The following is an 18,754-nucleotide window of genomic DNA, read 5'->3' on the forward strand; positions in this document are numbered from 1 at the left end:
GCACTGATTTTTGCCTACAAAATAAGGACAAAGGTATTATTCTCTCCTGCTTCATAGGAGATGAGAAAGTTAAGTGGCATGATAAATCTAGATTTGTTTTGAGTCTTTGAGAAAAGAAAGTACTTTCTCTGACAGGGGTTGAGTCACCATTCAGCTCTTGAGAGTTCTGTGCAGCATGCTGGCACTCTGCACGGTGCCCTGAGTATCAAATCACATTCTTCCCTGTTTTTGATTTCAGACATTCCAGCAATCTTCTCTGCAGCACAAATCAAAGAAGAAAAACAAAGGTAAGAAAAAGAAATGAAATGAAACATTTAGCTGCTTAGTTTGCACTCTGTCCACCACCAGCACACTGCACCCACCCTCTCATGCCTTAGCCCAGGGGGTTAGGAAGAGCACAGCCCGCTAGCACAAGGGCTGCCAAGACCTGCTTCTCCCTCAGTCAATTACAATGTAAGATACCTTTTACAACAAATGGTCTCAAGAGGTTTGGAGACTGAGATCACACACTTCTGATTAAATTGTATGTCATTTATGTGAGGGGAAAAGCATTAAAGATTTCCAAATTTTTCTATTCTGATACAATGTAAAAATAAGAACTGTAACGTTGTTCAGTACCCAGACTTATTTTTATGATTAATTGCTTAATCTTCTACCTTCACACCTGTTCAAAATTTAAGGAGCATTTTTACCTTCTATTATCTTCAGGTCCTATCGCTGGAAAGAGCAAAAGACGAATTTCTTGCAAAGATCTTGGCCGGGGTGACTGTGAAGGTTGGCTTTGGAAAAAGAAAGATGCAAAGAGTTATTTTTCACAAAAATGGAAGAAATACTGGTTTGTCCTAAAGGATGCATCCCTCTATTGGTATATTAATGAGGAGGTAAGACAGCACACATTTTGTGTTCTCATCCCTTTTCTGTCTTTAACCAAAAGAATTACTGTTCTGAGACTTATTTTAAAATCATTCGATCACCTTAAGAGTAATAATGGTGCCTAGCTCCCTGGGATGGCATGAGTGAAAGGAATCAATGCATGTAAAGCCCACTTAGAACAATGCCTGGCACACACTAACTACTCAATAAACATATGACATTAGTGATAATTTTCAAATTGCCCTCTTATTTCATTTGTAAAATCTTGAATTAGTATTTTGCTATTTAATATAAGTGTCTATATTATTTATGTAGAAAGATTTGGTTATTTTCTGCACTTTTGATATTTTTTGCCACACAGGTATCCAAAAAAATTCTATTTCACTAGGTATCTTATTTTAGATATGGTAAACAAACCATAATTTTACCTATATTTTCATTTAACAGACATAAACACTCTTTATATGCTAATCAGGTAGTATCAAAACATGGTATCCTGGGTTTCTCTTTATTTTAAGGTCACTTGTATATTTGTCTGCTGTATGCTAAATTATATTCTATCTTCCAAAGTTTAAGTGATAAAAAACTGTGGCCCCTTTTTATTAAATAGTAGCAAAGTTTCAGTCAGAGTTGTGATGTTACTGTGGTGGCCTTGTGAGAGCTGAGTGAATAATTCTATAGTATACATTGCAAAAAAATATACTCTAGTGTGATATTTTTAGGAGAAATGTAAAAATCCCAATTTTGAAGAAATCATAACTGCCCCAAAAATATTTAAAATTGTTCAAAACTTAAAATTTTAAAGTTGAAGACATTAAAAGTAACGTAACAAAAATCAAAGTTGAGAAAAGGATTTGAGACTGCTGCATTTACCCCAAAATTAGAAGAAAAAATACTCAGATATTGGAAAATATTGAAAAACTTATAATACTGCTCTTTTCCATGACAAAAATTTTAGTCCTATCAGCATCAAATTTTTACTTATGCACATACACACTCACATTAAAAGAATTGAAAATCTCTTGTTTCCTTTGAGATAACAGGTGGAGGTGTTATCTCACTTGAACTTCATATATAAGGAGCTGCGAACTGGTACACAAATTAAAGTTTAGGAGAGTACATGTCTGAGAAGTTTGGTCATGAGCAGGAAAAGGACAATGATTAAAGGGTTTAGCCAAAGATAGTCTTAGCCTAGTTGGAATAACTTGTATCTAATGTAAGATTTTGAATAATTCTCCCATTCTGCAGTAGAGAGAGGAAGAGGAGGATTTTATGGATTTCATTCCATTTTCCAGTTTTAAAGTGATCTCTTTATATATAGATAGATAGATTTATCCATATATATATATATATATAGAGAGAGAGAGAGAGATACACGGCATGTGTATCAAGTCAAATATTTGAAGATCAAATTAACCTATCATATTTGTAAAATTCTTGAATATGCAGAATAATTATTCAGGTTTGATAAGAGATTTTCTTTGGAGGCCAAAAAGGAATTGAATAGTTAACTTTCCTATATTTTATATCTGAACATTATAAATGATAGAAAACAATGAATTTTAAGTGTGAACTAAAGTTATTTTATATGTTATAAAAAGTACATATACATTTTGATGACAAAATTACTTATAAAACATGTTTTTGAGAATCTAAGACTTTACTATCTTCATTTTGATCTAAAAAGGATTTTTTAAATTTCTGTATATATTTTGATTTCTTGTATTCTAAATGTTCAAACTAATTCTTTCAATTCAATAGACTATGCCACGTAGGAGTGGAATTCTAATCTCTAAAATGTCAACTTTAAGGACTTCAGTGAACAGATTTATTAGTAGATGTTTAAGGCATAAGTTATATAGTATAATCAGCCTTGAACCTTTGTATACAATACCCTAAACAAGAATGTTGCCTCTTTAGGATGAAAAAGCAGAAGGATTCATCAGTCTGCCTGAATTTAAAATTGATAGAGCCAGTGAATGCCGCAAGAAATAGTAAGTTGATTTTATTTGGGAAGAGGGAGAAAAAGGAAGGTTTTTGTTTTTGTTTTTGTTTAATTTCTAACTTTTAAATTATAGGTTGCTTAGGTAATACTTTCAAATTGAGGTAATAAGAAAGCAGTTTTGTGGGTAGAGAATTAAATTTTTTACTTATTTCTGTCATCATGGCAGAAGTATTATGTATATAAACTCAGATTAGATGCTGAGGTAATTTTACTCATAAAAAATATTTAGTTCTAACTTATTTCCCAATTTAAAATAAAGTAAATGTACTTTGTTTCCTTTTGCAGTGCATTCAAAGCCTGTCATCCTAAAATCAAGAGCTTCTATTTTGCTGCTGAGCATCTTGATGATATGAACAGGTGAAGTGTTACTTAAATTTCAAAGTATGTACTTAAAAATTCAGCTAGGCTTAGAATTTTAAGTTTTCTACGTTAATGCTTAGAGAATAATGTCACTGAACTAGATTAATCATTTGTTTTTAAAATAAAATGGACCCTCACATAATGTAGAGGGGGTTCACAGGGAAGGCAGTATAGCACAGAGAAGACAAGTAGTGACTCTATAGCTGATGGACAGTGACTGTAATGGGGTATGTGGTGGGAACTTGATAAGGGGGGGAATCTAGTAACCACGATGTTGCTCATCTAATTGTATATTAATGATACCAAAATAAAAAAATATATTAAAAAATAAAAAATAAATTTGTGACATACTAAAATAATAATAATAATAATAATAATAATAATAATAATAATAATAATAATAATAAAATAAAATGGACCCAGCCATAGCTGCATGTAGCCATACATACTTTTAAAGAATGGCTTTCAAGAAGTCAAAATAAACTCACTGTTTGTCACGTTTGCCAAAAATGTACCAGAATCCATATATAGGCCAAAATAAATCCACTGCAGAGGAAAAGATCTTTTAAAATTTAGCTTATTTCAAGAATATGTCTTCAAATTTATTCCCAAGTGAAGAAAAAAGATAGCCACAAGCAAAGCTGACTTTTCCAAGTGCTGAATAGTGCTTATGACAGAACATCCATCTCAATAATTCAGGCCTAAGCTAAGTTAGTATTTCTTTCTGTCACCTTTCTTCTATCACTGGATAGGATTGTACAGCCAAGTGATTAGATGGCTACATGGTTATTTAGTGGCTGTGGGAAAATCTGTATTTTTTTTCTATCATCTACAACATTCTGCTTTATATTTCCACTTTAGTTTTTATGAGTTTGATTGTTTCCTCCTTTTCCTTTCCTTTTCCGTCTCCCTTTTCTAGATGTGTAGAAATTGGATTTGTGATTCAAAATCTTCCCCTGTACAGGTCTTCAGCACAAAGTGCATATTATATATATATATATATATATATATATATATATATATATATATATATATATATATACGTATCACCTGCCCAGTTAGGGAGAGACAGCATAATATAGTGATTACAAGCATGGGCTTTGGAACCAGACTGTCCAAATCCCTGCTCTCCCACTTACTAGCTGTGCGACCTTGGACATAGAACTTGACCTCTCTGTGCCAGCTATTGACCCTCTTTTAAAAATGGAGATGATGACTGTCTCCACTCCTAGGACTTTTGTGAAGAAACAAATAAGGACATAAAGGGCTTAAAACAGTACCTGCTCGACTGTAAGTGCTATATAAGTATTTGCTAACACTGTATACTCCTTTTATGTACTTTGAGCTCTTAGCCCATTTTCCTTTCTTTGTGTGTCTCTAAGAATTTGGTATACAGATATTTTTAAGCACAAAAGTATGCAACCTCATAAATGTGCCTTATCATACTAAATGACAACTTAATAGGCTTTTATAAATAATCTTGTTCTTTGACATGGGAATACAGGTGTGGTTTCTCCAAAGCAAGGATATGAATACAAGAAAATGTCAAAGAAAGATGTTGAGAACACTTGATAAAATCTTTTATTATTAATAAGGGAACTGAGCCTTTCATGTAGTTTCCATAATCATCTCTTGATTTATATGTTACCACTCTTGAAATTTTACACTAGGCCATCAGAATTAGGAGCACTTTTTTTCCTTAACTTGCTCTCAAAATAAAAATGCTTATGTGCATGCTCATGGGGTAGGGTGGGGGGAGTTGTCATACTCTCTTTTGCATTTTAATAATTTCATATTTCTGCATTCTGGTTATCTACTATCCATTTTACCACATGTTGAGCTCAATGCCCTTGGGATTACTGGAGGGCTTACATCATGACCAAACAGAAAATAAGTAGTATATGTGAGCATAACCTACCGTACAAGATGGATACAGTAGAACACATCACCTCCATCTATGAATTAACAATTTAATCATCCATGATACATGCTAATCAGGGTCTTTTTAGGTGTAGAAAATGGCCTGTTCAAAAATGCATTTTTATTAACTATAAAACCATTGTGCAGTCATGGTTAAAAGTGCGGAGCAAAGTAATTAAGAGCAAGAGCACTAGAGAGCCAGACTGCCTGAGTTCGAGTTACAGCTCTGCCACTTTCTAACTGTGCATGTCATTTGACCTCCCTGTTTCTCAGTTTTACTTTTTAAAAAATGGGTATAATAATAGCAAACACCTTGTGGGGTTGTTGTAAGATTTAAATACGTAGTTTAATTACTTAACAAATAAATAAAAACATAATGAAGTGCTTAAAAAAATCCATTCCTGGTCTCCATTCCCTACCCTGTGTTATGAATAACTTCAAAAGTATGTGATGTCACTACCTTCCCTAATATTCCTGTGTATATATGTGGTTCAGACTATCACAGAAGCTAAACCAAACCCAACTGTTCATTGCTTTTTCTAAGCAATGGGTCAAAGGTAAAATATGAATCTGATCAAATATGTCCTCTCCACATTGTACACTTAAAAGTGCTGTTTTATGTAAGCCTTGCTATGGTGCCCTACAACGTTCAGAATCAGACTGTCCTGAAATACTGAATCCTTTAAAAAACATAATGGAAGTATAATGGATTTGTAATTCCGAAATGGAATTATAATTCTATAAGTATAATGGGATTTTATAGTTTTCCTTTTCTTTTCTTTTTTCTAATCATATTTCTGATGTCTACTTTCAATAGGCAAGTTTTTAAAAAATAACTTGTTAATAGAAAGGAGTCAGTGCTGAAGTATTCACAGAGGACTAATGATGGGGACAGACACCCTCCAACAACTTTATTCAATAAACTTTTATATAATAGCAAGATGATCTGGGTGTTGGTTGACTCTATATGTAATCTTTTAAAGGCATGTACCTAAGTCTTCAAAAGATGATGTATTTATAATATAACTATACTATATTAATTATAATTATGTTATGCTTTATCTGATTATGTCATAATTTCTAAAGTGGCATCATATGTATTTGAAAAATATGGTGCTGGTTTTGACAGGGTGTAGTAATTGAAATAAAAAAGTAAACCCTAAATTAAATTTTATTCTATAAAATCTGTATGTATGCATGTGCATATACACATACATATGCCCAAATACACTATACCCAAATATACATACATATACATATGCCCAAATATACACACACACACACACACAAAGAATATTAAAATCTCACCTTCTATTTTTTGAGTAGCTGTAACTTTGTGAGGTAATATACAAAAACACTTTGAGCACCCCGTCACCACCCATCTGTTCTCTCCTCAGAAATGAGCATTAAAAAAGAATTTTTGCCTATCTGGGACGAAAAATGTTTCTCAGGTGTTTTGAGACTTACTAACTGAATTCATTTGCCCTACATATTCCTTTTCATGTCACCCCACATATCTTTATAATTGTGAGGACTCACCAGGTTCTATTTTGTAATTATTGTTTGTACATTTCTCCCTTGTTCTGACTCATCTTTCCCTTTCCACATGTTACATTTTATCCATCATTGATATCTTCACTGGAATGTTCACTGTAAGGCCAGTATCCCCTTACCTATATTTTATTGTTTTAAAGCATTGGTGATGGTGGTAAGGTACTGAATTTAGACCTAATATTAAAAAGCTTCTCCCAACAGATTCTAAATTCAATACTTGTATCCCTGACCCGCTTATCTTAAAATAGCCTGCCTTGATCCCTCTCCCCTTTGGCATTCTAACTTTTTACCTTGCTACTACTTGCAAGATAAATAGAACTTGCTACTATTTCACGTATGCTTGTTTGTATCCATATTTATTGTCTGTCCTCTTCAGTAAGATAGGCATCATGAAGGCAGACACTTCATTTTATCTCTGTATCCTTGGTGCTCAGAATAGTACCTGGCACACATAGGCTCTCAATAAATATTTCTTGACTCATTTAATGCATATATATCTGCTTTTAATAGCCAGTAAATAGCAAATTATAATTGCAGCAAGTGCATAGGTAAGGATCTTCTAGCTGAGGCCTTAATGACAAGTTTATCCGAGAAAGCACCAATAGTTGTATAGTATTCAGCCTTTTATACCCACCGGACTGAGTTTGTTCAGTACTTTCTAAAGAGTATTTATTATGAACATAATTTTTCTTCCTACAAGTAGTTTCATTTTTCAGTTATCTTATGGAATTTAGCAATCCTGAAGATTGTTGAAGGCAGGATTATGTCTTACTCATTTTTGTACACCCAAAACATAGTTCATTGTTCAGCATATAGCACGTATTTAACGTCATTGAGCTGAAAAATTAAGGAAACCTCTTTTTTGTTTCCTGATGCATCTCATAAAGACCTTATTGTTCTTTAGACTTTGGACAAAATGAAATTTCAGTGATATTTTAAAAAACAGTAAATATGAGGTACTGGATTAAAATTCAATAATAAATGTCCCTCTCATGGTATTATCATCATGTTCACCCACCCAGAGAACCAGGCTAGTCTTTCCCAGGTGTACTAAGATTTGCCTTATACGAATTCAACCCCATTCTCACTACAAATGACCTATAAACTAGATTTTATTTTTGACCTTTTTCTAATGATTAGAGTCATTTTTAAAAGGTTATTTATCGTGAAATTGGCTTGTTGACTTACAGTTTATAATTTTCTGGAGTGTGTGTGTATACTCTGCTACTGAATGCATTTGATCAATCTTCATTTTAATTCCATTTCTGCTCCAGAACATTCTTCACTTCCCAAACATACTTGAGGTGATAACATTAAAGGTTTTGTCAAAGTAAAGTTGGTCTTTAAGTGACTTAATCTTAAAATTAAAGCTTAAATTCCCGTGTATGTGATGTTACCTATTAGAGACAGGATTTTCATCCCTTTTCAAGATATTCTAAGTATCTGATGTACAGTTAACACTACTGGGGCATAAATGATGAAATATGAGTCACTTCAAAGAATGTCATCTTCCGCTTGACAGGAGAGAGAAGCTCTTAGGAGAAAAAGTTCTCAAACACAATTTTTTCTGAAAAATTTATCTCAATCAGATTATTCCAGAGTTTAACGGTCTTAACGATACCAGTGATCCCAAATTTACAAGGTAGTTTGCCTTAATTTCTGATTTGGGAAGCTATGTGGATCATAGCTCAGGATGGACCAGTGAGAAATTGTCAGGTCAGTTTAGAGATCTTATGTTTTGATAATCTGATGTAGTGTAAATAGTTGGAATAATGAACAGAGAGAGACCTGGTGGGACAAAAGATGGACACTGAAACAATGCAGTTCTCTACATTGACAATAGAAGCACTACTGAAACAGGGAAGAACTAAGATTTATTTTTAAGTTGCTATTGTTCATAGAAATAATTTTTGGAATCTAAACAGGGGTTAAAATTGTACATGCTCATTTTGTCTTTGGAAAACCTAATACCCTTATATTTAGAGGCAAATTTCCAAAGTACTCCTGAGATATGTTTCCCCTTAGATCATTAAACTTAAATGAACTTCATGAAAACTAATATTTCATAGAGCTTATTTTGACAAGAAAGGTCCATAACTTTTTCCTTGATCAGAACAAGTTATATCTGATATTGAAGGATTTGTTCTGAAGAAACAGAACAGCAAAAATATTTGGAGTAACAGAATTAGCAGGGCATTAGTCATCTCAAAACCCTTTACGTTACAGAAATTAACAGGTTTGCCCAAGACTTTTCTATGAAAACAGCATCTCTAATGGGGAAGTAATTTTGTACTACAGCAAATTATATCTCATTGAAGATTTCATGTGTCACAAATAGCAAAGAACACATCTTTTATATAGGATTATTCCATATATTCTTAGATACTAAATATGTCTAAGAAGTATAAGAAATTAAGTTGCAATGTTACTGATTTTAATATTTGTTTTTTCAGGTGGCTTAACAGAATTAATATGCTGACTGCAGGATATGCAGAAAGAGAGAGGATTAAGCAAGAACAAGGTAAAGGAATACTTTTTTAAAAAATAATTGTGTTATATATTTTTTCTTGCAGTTATCCTATATAGTGTGATTCACTGTAATCACTTGAGAGAAAATGCCTGTGTAAGTCTGTGGCTATTTCTCTTCTGGGTACTTTGACTCCAAACTATAGCATCTTATAGGTAAGATTTAGGAAATAAAATAGATAAGGGACCAACTTTCAAAAATTTTGTAGCAGCTAATGTGGAGTTCTCTCCTGGTTGTTACCATCTCCCTCAGTCTATTTCCTATGGAGGAAAAAAATCTTAAAAATTAAGAAAAACCTGTAATTGGTCCTATTTAAAAAACCCAAGTCTACGTGCTTGGTGTGAGTTGTTTTTTTCTGCTTAGCAGTTCCATCAACGTTTAAGTAGCCTTCATGCAAAAAGCTCAGATGAATGATCCCTTCTTCCATCAATTATCTCATTTGGTCACGTTCTTCAGTTTTATTTCTGTGTAACTGTGATCTCACGGGACTTGCTGGATATTCACCTCAGGTTTATGAAGCAAATATCAAGATGCAGAATTAAAATCTTAACGAAATCTGTGGTCACCATTCTGAGGTGGCTTCACATTTCCCAAAGAGCATTTGTTGTACATCCCTTGGAAGCATGAGTAGTTTCTTGAAGTTTTTTGAGACATCCTACAGTAAAAGAATTCCACAGATTTATTTACATATAAACATATTTCTAGTTGTGTCACCAGTGGGCATAGCCTGGTGGCTGATGTGGAAATTCTGAAAACTTCTGTTTCTTCTCAAAGTAAAACCTCAGCCAAAACTTTTTAAATATCTAAACATGAAAGGTTCGAGAGATCTGAAGATGGCAACCAGATCCCAAGACCAATCTTTCAGCAAATGTTTAGGGTGGAGGTCAGCAAAATGTCTGTAAAGAGCCAAATAATAAATATTTAGGCTTTGCAAGCCATAAGGTTTCTGTTGAAACTACTCAAGTCTGCTGTTACGGTACGAAAGTAGTCATAGACACATGGAGGGGCATGGCTGTGCTCCAGTAAAGCTTTATTTATAGACACTAAGATTGAATTTCATATCATTTTTTACATTTCAAAAAATAATCTTATTCTGGTTTTTTAACCATTTAAAAATATAAAAACCATTCTTAACCCACAGGCCATATAAAAACAGGCAGAGAGCCTCATTGGGCCTACAGGCCATAGTTTACTAAGCCCTGGTTTAGAGCCATGGGTTGAGGGAATGGGGATGGGTGGAGCATGAAGGTAAGGAAGTAGGGCAGGAGGATTTCAAAGAAATAGCAAAACATGGTTCCTGCCAATGGGAATTTATCATCTTGTTAAAGAGCTCAAAAATACACACTTAAAAGTGCTTAAAAATTAAAAAGCAATGCAAGATAAATGAATACCAATTTTTGTGCAACTGATTTAAAAAATTTGATAAATGGATGCAAAATTTTTTTAAAAAATACAACCCTGAGAAGGAAACAGGATTAATGAGGAAATACTTGCTGGATAAAGCCATCAGTGAGCCTGATGTCAAGTCAGTGGTAGAGACAGAAAGTTGGTGCTTTATTCAATATTAAGTGTTCCTGTATAAGAATTTCAAATGGCACTCTAATTATACTGAGGTGAAATAGGCACCCATCCTGCCTGAAATACACTGAATTCTAGTAGAAAAGACATTCTTAGTGCACTCACATCACAGAAAGTGATAGATAAGAGAGTACCAATCAAGCCTCATGGAAATGAGGCTGGAAGGTTTCTTTCCAGGAAGGGAAGAGGGGAAAAGCTTTATGTTGACTCTATTATCTGAACTGGGTCTTGCAGGATGAGGAGGATTTAGAGTCAAGAAAGTAACAAAACATTCCTGGGAGATAAAGCAGCATGGATACTTACGTGGAAGCCATCTCCATCAAAGCTGTGCACACAGACAAATCCCACCATGACTGTGAAGTGTGTACATCACATTAATCCCTGTTTCTTCATTGTTAAAAGTTTATTCCCTACCTTTATGCTTCAACTTAATTTATACACCTAATACTGTGGTAAGAGTACCAAAACAAAAAACAGCTTTCCTTTTCAAATTTCTTTAAAAGGAGTAAAACTGTTCTTTAAAGGTGCCTATAGATTTGTTTCTGATTTTTTTTTAAGATGGAAGAATTAGAAGTGTGGGCAGTATACTGATAGGAAAATGAATCTTTGCAAAAAGTTAATTTGCGTGCATAAGGAATCTTTGACTTTCAGGCTCAACTTCTGTATTTTATCACTTGGCATTACTTTGAAGCTGAGCATGGTCTTCATTTTAGTGGATTTCCTTTGTACTTGGTTTTATATAACCAAATTTAATTATGGATGAAAGAACTGGCAAGTTGTATTGCACATGCAGATTCCAAAAAGTATTCATTCTATGGATTCAATCTGAGTATTTTATATACACTGGTTTGTCATGTGAGTATATATTTTAATGCTTACTGGAGTGTGGTAGATAATCATAGGCAGAACTAAATATTACAATTCAAGTCTCTCTTGCTAAATACAACACAACCAGAATCTCTGCAATAATTTGGATTTCCTCATAGAGTGTCCTTTCCTCAGGCACTCTAATAGGTCAGAAACATACTAGACTTCCTATTTCTGCATGATTAGGTCTCAAAGTATTCTGTACAGAGAACTGTTGGGTGTCTAGTCCAAACTTCTGTGGAGTTATTTGACATTTCCTGAGTACCATTCTCAGTACTGAAGGTAAACTTCATGCAAATACAGCTCTTTGATGCTAAGGACTAACTGCGCAAAACACTGTTTCTCTTTAGATGCCCAGGGCTGCTTAGAAGTGACTCTCATTGACTTAAATAAAAGTTCAGTGAATTGCTGTCTTTAACTACAGAACTGTAAAGGATTTGGGGTTCCCTTTCATTATTTGTTGTTGTACTTAGAAAAAAAAAGAGGGTGACACTAAATTCTACCAAGATCACAATTTGGGTAATTGCTAATTGTTTTTCTATATTTTTCCAGCTTCTAGTCAGACATTCATGGCACATTATTTTCAGTCACACAGAAGGTCTTTGTAAAGGTCTAATGATATAAAATTGAATGAAATATGTTGTATTTCTTTGATAGTTCCAGATTTTAAAAAGTCAATGTCTTTTAAATTATCCTTTTGTATCAACATGAGGATTAAAGTGGAAATTTTCCTCATCCATTGACGGCACTGTTTATTCATGATTAGTTACTTATAAATTGAATATTACTTCAAGAAACATTAAAAGTGTCTGTTTATTTTGTGCCAAACAGAGCACTAAGAAAAATAAAATAATTTGCTCTTAGAATGAAAATCAGACTAGCTTCAGCCTTTGAGCAACATTGTGTCTGTAATTTCCCACACAAACCCAGAAAAGCCTGACTGAATTTTATATGTAGCTACTTCTCTGGCATTGCTCTCAAAGGCACAGCTTAGTGTTAGAAATGAAGTTAATTTGCTATGGTATTTCAGTCTTTTCTTAGGTAAACCAAGAAAACTTTGGATTGATGGTGCTTTTTAATAAGCCAAGAATTACATAAAATTGTGGACTAGAATTCTTCTTAATTATTCTAGTCTAGCTGGGGGGGAAAAGTAGAGAATCTCCCAAAATCTGTCGCTTTTAGTGATAGCTACAGAGATCTCGATAAAAATGGTGAGCATCTACTTACTTCTCAATGTACTGATAAAGAACACTTGAAGTGATAAATCCTTGAGACCCCAAGGTATCCATGTAAAGATCAAGAAACTTAACCTTAGGTGTCACAGTTTGTGGAAATACTGGGAAGGGGAAGAGCAGAGTTGATCTTTTCAAGCCTACTGCTTGGGGGTGAGGGTGGGGGTGCTTAATCCCTTCACCTCCAGCAATGACTTCCTAATAGTATTTCAGGCTCCCACAGAAATACCCAACCCAAATTCCAGAGCTCCAAAATTCACTTTTCATTGCTGGAACTTGCTTCAAGAAAAAACTAATGTCTAAGAAGATGAACAGCAGGCATTTATCTCCTATGTGATCTGGGTCAGACTGTCCTGGCATGCTACCTACAAATCCACCCAAGAAGGTCAAGGGTCCTAATATTTATTGCTTTCAAGGAGCAAGGCACTTGACTTGTACCCCTGACTCCCAAGCCATGCTTTTACTGTTATGCCTCCATTTCCAAAGCAGATAGAATTTCGCTTAACTCCCACAACTCTGAAGGGTGGTTATTATTAGCCCCCTTTTCAAATGGCAAACTCAGAGAACTTAAGTAACTGTCACAAGAGCACAGAGATGGTAAGTGGTACAGCCAAAAATTGAACCTACATCTGCCTGTAGGTTGAGCCTACATCTGGAGTATATAGTCCATGCTTTTCCCATTGATGTTTGTTTGCTGGGTCCATCTGTGGACAACTACATCAATACATATTTGAGGGGAGACTTAGTGTACTGGATATCATTGGCATGGCCCATTGTAAAAACCAGACATCAAATTTAGATTAACTAGTGTTTGCTTATCTTTAACTCAAACAAAATAATTAAAGTAAGAATTCAATTTTCAGAGCCCTTGTATTTTGAGGCCCGAATAATAATCTTGTCATTATTGTTAAATAACAACATTCTCCTTCTTAATAAATTCTTCTTGCTAAAGAATTTCTGTTCACAATAGCCAGAGCTATAGAGCAGCAGGAGGAGGGGGCTTAATGGATCAAGAATATATATAACATTAAGTTCTCCCACTATGTCATACAAAAGAGTCCCAGTGAATATATATAACATTAAACTCTACCTTCGAGGTTTAGAGTAAGGCAATTTCTTAGTTGAAATCCTAGCTCTACTAGTTTGGTTTTGGCATATAGTAAGTAGACAGTAAGTGTTAGCTGTACTTATTAATATTAATCAGCACCACAATGAAAATATATGAAGATATTACAATCTGGGAATTCTGGGTGGAGAAGGTTTTCTATAAAAATTTGTGCCATGATTTTCCACCTAACTCTGAATATTAGTTAAGCCTTCTGAGGGTTATTTTGTGACTTGGATTTTCCTAAGAATAAGGAGCATTTTGTTTTAATACCTTTTTTTTAATCATTTGAAGTTCATATGAATAATAGCTCTAGGTTTTTCCCTGTACATCACGTAAAGAATTAACCCAGCAGTTAAGGGTGGTTGAGATATTAGTGGAACAGATTCTGGTTATTGGCTTTTGTGCTGTTTTTTGTGTACTTAACTAATATGTCTCTCAGAGTTTTTCTCCATCCTTCTTTCCTGAGGTCTGCCAAGTCACTTCGTCTAGCAGCTTATATTTTCTACCCTTTTAAGTAGTTCTGGAAGCTGGGAACTTGCAGCCCCCATCAGCAGATTTGCCCTTTTGCATTTGGCAAGAATCAGGGTTTGCCATGTGTTTCCAAGTAGAGGTGGGAGTATGGTGTTATAGAGATTCATGTCAGCATGACTCTGGAAATGGTGATTGCTAGATAACCAGTGAATTGAAGCCAGAGAAGAGAATTGAGAACAGTATTTTTGGAGCTGTTTATATCTGTAGGGACACAGCAATGTATGTATTGCTTTTCCTTGAGTCTTCATCCTTAGGATAAAATGATACACCTGTAAGAGGCATCATACGATATCATTCATTAATTGACGCTACAGAATAATTTAGTCTGCAATCTAATATACCCTAAATGTGGTTTGGCTTATGCAGTGCCTTTTACTTAACTCCTTAAAATTAAGGCTATGTATAACTGCTTGCTTTAAAAGGTGGTTGAAATTAGGTGATTGTACTATTCCTTCCTGCTTAAAACCCAGCTGAAAATAAAAGTTGGTGGGCCTGGAGTAGGAGGTGCTGGGGAGCACGGTATATGATTTTATAGTTTAAATTTCCTTTTGTTGGTGGTAGTGTGTGTTCCTGAAAATATGGCCAGAAACATGTAATAGAATGTTGATGTATCCTTGTATGTGAATTTTCAGATTACTGGAGTGAGAGTGATAAGGAAGAAGCAGACACTCCATCAACACCCAAACAGGACAGCCCTCCACCCCCCTATGATACATATCCACGGCCACCATCTGTAAGTCACCAATACCATGTACTTAATATCGCATCAGATTATTTGACACAACACATCCCATGTGTGTTAAATTATGTAGTGAATTGCATATCAGACCTCAAGTTTCTTATGGAAAAAAAATAGGACATCTAAAAGAATAAGGGAGAATAAGTATACAAAGAGTATTTAATCAGGAGAAACAGTCACTACAGATAACAGGCATAAGAAATGTCTGAGCAGTTTTATTGAGAAAACATACCTTTTGTGTCAGAGTAGTCTTCATGGAAATAGCAACAACAAAAGAAGTTTTCTTATAAAAAATATATAAATTGACCTTACCTATTATACAATAATAAAGTTCATTCCTTTGCCTTTTAACAGCAATTCATAAAAATATTATATCTGTTTTGAGCACATTTTGGCATGTAGCTTTTTAGAACAGCCATGAGGTCTGGGTATAATGTATTTGTTTATGTAGTGTTCCAGATGTCTTCAGCCTGAGTGAATTCGTCTGTGCATAGACTGTACTTTGATCTTTTAATAGGCCAAACAGCTGCCCTGGTTTGCTTAGGACTATCCCACTTTATTACTGTTACCAATCAGAATTACCAAGAGTGTCTCAGTAGTGTCCCAGTTTAGACAATACACTGCATGCTCCCAGAACCGTAATAGTCAGTTCTGCCTGTCTTGGGACATAGCAAATGGAAGCTGCACGTAGGTGATAACAGCAGCCAACCTAATTCCACATCGCTATTACTCCAGGGGACTTTGAATAAGAAAGGTGCTATTCAAGATGTTGATGTAATTCTAGGCCACTTCTCAACCTTGGCTGGAGTAAGAATCACCTCTGGACTAATTTAGAAATTCAGATGCTGAGGCCCAATCCAGACATATTAAATTAGAACATTCGGGACTGCAAACAGCTCACTAGACTGGACTGTGAACTTCTTGAAAACAGGGACCCTGTTCTACTCATCTATACATTCCCACGCCCTAGCATAGTATTGGCACTTATTTATTAAGTGCTTAATAAATATTTCTGAAATAAATGAATGGACACTTTTGACTAATATTAAGGGAGACCACATTTTTAGCAAAAATATTTGATGACAATGCCTCTTACCTAAGGAGAACAGGAGAAAAGTGGAAAAAATGCAGAATTGTTGCTATCTGCATGCTTATTTCTTTAATAAATGCCATTTACCAGCAGAATGTAAGGATGAGCTATAGATATGAACTCAGTGACAAGATATCATTTATATCATATTTTCCTTCTTTCCCTAAAATATCAGAGTCTGAATAATACCTTTAAAAAATTTATGAAAGGGAAACCTAAGCTTCACCAAACAGCTCTTTAATCATAGCCACTAGTGAATTTCAAGAAGTAAACTTCACATTGTTACTAACATGTAGCAAGGTATGCTGCTCACAGAAGATGCCACATAGCTTTTCCTTTCGTCAGCGTGCACTTTGACTTCAGCCAGACTCATCCTGGCTGCAACCTGAGCCCCATTTGCGATGATCACATTTAACAGATCAGGCTCCTCCCGCCACAAAGGGGCCTTGGGGCTGACTAGTAGCCCTCAGAGCCAAGTAAGGCTTGTACCAGTCCGGGTGCCTGCAAGTCCTTTACAGGATCCACTTGATGGCAGTCCATTTTCTTGGTTGTGCTTTGTGCTCTAACATAGATTCCTACACTTTAAATTCCAGGAGTAAAAATATGCCATTTTTCTTTTGCATTTCTGTGTCCTGAAGGGCCTATGCTCAAAGCAGATGCTATTCCCCATCAGGGTATAATCTCATCCTGCCCACATTTTTAACTCTCTAGAAAGTGCTACAGAATTCACAAGACCATAAGAACACTTTTCCACAGCACTCATAGGAGCAGACATTCACCCATAACGAAGAGGAAGGGTTCTGTCAGATTTTAGGCACCTTATTTTCACATCCAGAAGTGTCTCTCATTGCTCTCATCCCCAAACTACATAATCTGGAAACATGAATTTGGCAACAATTCTTCAGGATTTCAAATGCATAGAGATTTTTTAACTTTGGATTTTTTTTTTAGTTGCTAGGTATTTCTTACATAAGCACTCACATTTTTATATACTTTAATTGTAAAATTTTGCATTAATATGTCAGATTTTTCATGAGAACCTGGTATAACTGCATTTTAGTACATCCACACCTCAGTCTCTTAAACTGTCAGCTACGGCCTAACTTTGAGACATCCGAAAACTTGACTAGCCATTAACTCAACTAGTAAACATTAACTGGTGGAAATTGGATGTGTTCCTTGGGGATAGAAGGGGTCTGTTATTTCTGTGCACACTGATCACAGACTCCTTTTCACAGATGAGCTGTGCCAGTCCTTACGTGGAAGCAAAACACAGCCGGCTGTCCTCTACAGAGACCTCTCAGTCACAGTCCTCCCACGAGGAGTTTCGCCAAGAAGTGACTGTGAGCAGTGCAGTGTCCCCCATTCGCAAGACAGCCAGCCAGCGCCGTTCCTGGCAGGATTTAATTGAGACGCCCCTGACAAGCTCAGGATTACATTATCTTCAGACTCTGCCTCTGGAGGATTCTGTCTTCTCTGACTCGGCCGCCATCTCCCCAGAGCACCGGCGGCAGTCCACCCTTCCAACTCAGAAGTGCCACCTACAGGATCACTATGGGCTGTACCCCTTAGCCGAGAGCGAGAGGATGCAAGTGTTAAATGGAAACGGGGGCAAGCCTCGAAGTTTTACTCTGCCTCGAGATAGCGGGTTCAACCACTGCTGTCTGAATGCACCGATTAGTGCCTGTGACCCGCAGGATGATACGCAGCCCACAGAGGTGGAGGAAGAGGAGGAGGAGGAGGAGGAAGGGGAGGCAGCTGGGGAAAACATAGGAGACAAAAGTAAGTATGTTGATGGAGATTCTTAGCCTGTGTACATAGACTCCTAACCTTTTCAAACGTCTTATTTTAAGAAAACAGAATTTTGTTTTCCTTTTTTCTTAAAATAATGGTCTTGCTGCATAGGAAGTTAGGTATCCCTTGGTGTCCTACTTTCAACTTGAGTAGCTTGGGGGAAGAAAAGATGAGGAGTGAAGCCTATGTCCTAGGACACCCACAGGTAGAGTAAGTAATTTTTCTCTCCAATTACCCATTTGCCTTTTAAGGTTAATGGTATTCATTTCTTTTTCTTCCTCCTCTCACCCACTTTCTTGACACTTGCATGCATCACCCCTCCAGTTCATAGTCATTCCCCCTCAGTTTGGGTTAATAAACTATAAACACTTCAAGCAGGGTATTAGCAGAAATTTGGTTGAATAAGTAAGTGAATACACTCACACACACACACACACATACATATATTACTTCCCTTTTCACTATTAAAAGATTCAAAGGAAAAAATCCAAAATATTTTTTCCAAGAAGAAATTTCAGAAAGCATTTATATAAACTCCAAATAGCTGAATTTGTTTCTGAAAACCAATCTGCCAAA

The 18,754-nt window shown here is 35.5% G+C and overlaps 1 protein-coding gene across 5 annotated transcripts in view; it reads left to right on the forward strand.

The window, feature by feature from the left end:
- CNKSR2 (connector enhancer of kinase suppressor of Ras 2) overlaps positions 1–18,754 on the forward strand; it is a 250,220-nt gene that overhangs the window by 194,497 nt on the left and 36,969 nt on the right. For all 5 annotated transcript variants that reach the window (XM_017659437.3, XM_017659438.3, XM_017659439.3 and 2 more), the window contains 7 exons: positions 239–287; positions 709–881; positions 2,794–2,867; positions 3,164–3,235; positions 9,166–9,233; positions 15,188–15,288; positions 17,623–18,166. In XM_017659437.3, the coding sequence (XP_017514926.1) occupies positions 239–287; positions 709–881; positions 2,794–2,867; positions 3,164–3,235; positions 9,166–9,233; positions 15,188–15,288; positions 17,623–18,166 (1,081 nt within the window). The remainder of the gene's footprint in view (positions 1–238; positions 288–708; positions 882–2,793; positions 2,868–3,163; positions 3,236–9,165; positions 9,234–15,187; positions 15,289–17,622; positions 18,167–18,754) is intronic.

The sequence above is a fragment of the Manis javanica genome, chromosome X (genome assembly GCF_040802235.1).
Source record: "Manis javanica isolate MJ-LG chromosome X, MJ_LKY, whole genome shotgun sequence".
In the NCBI taxonomy this organism is placed as follows: Eukaryota; Metazoa; Chordata; class Mammalia; order Pholidota; family Manidae; genus Manis; species Manis javanica.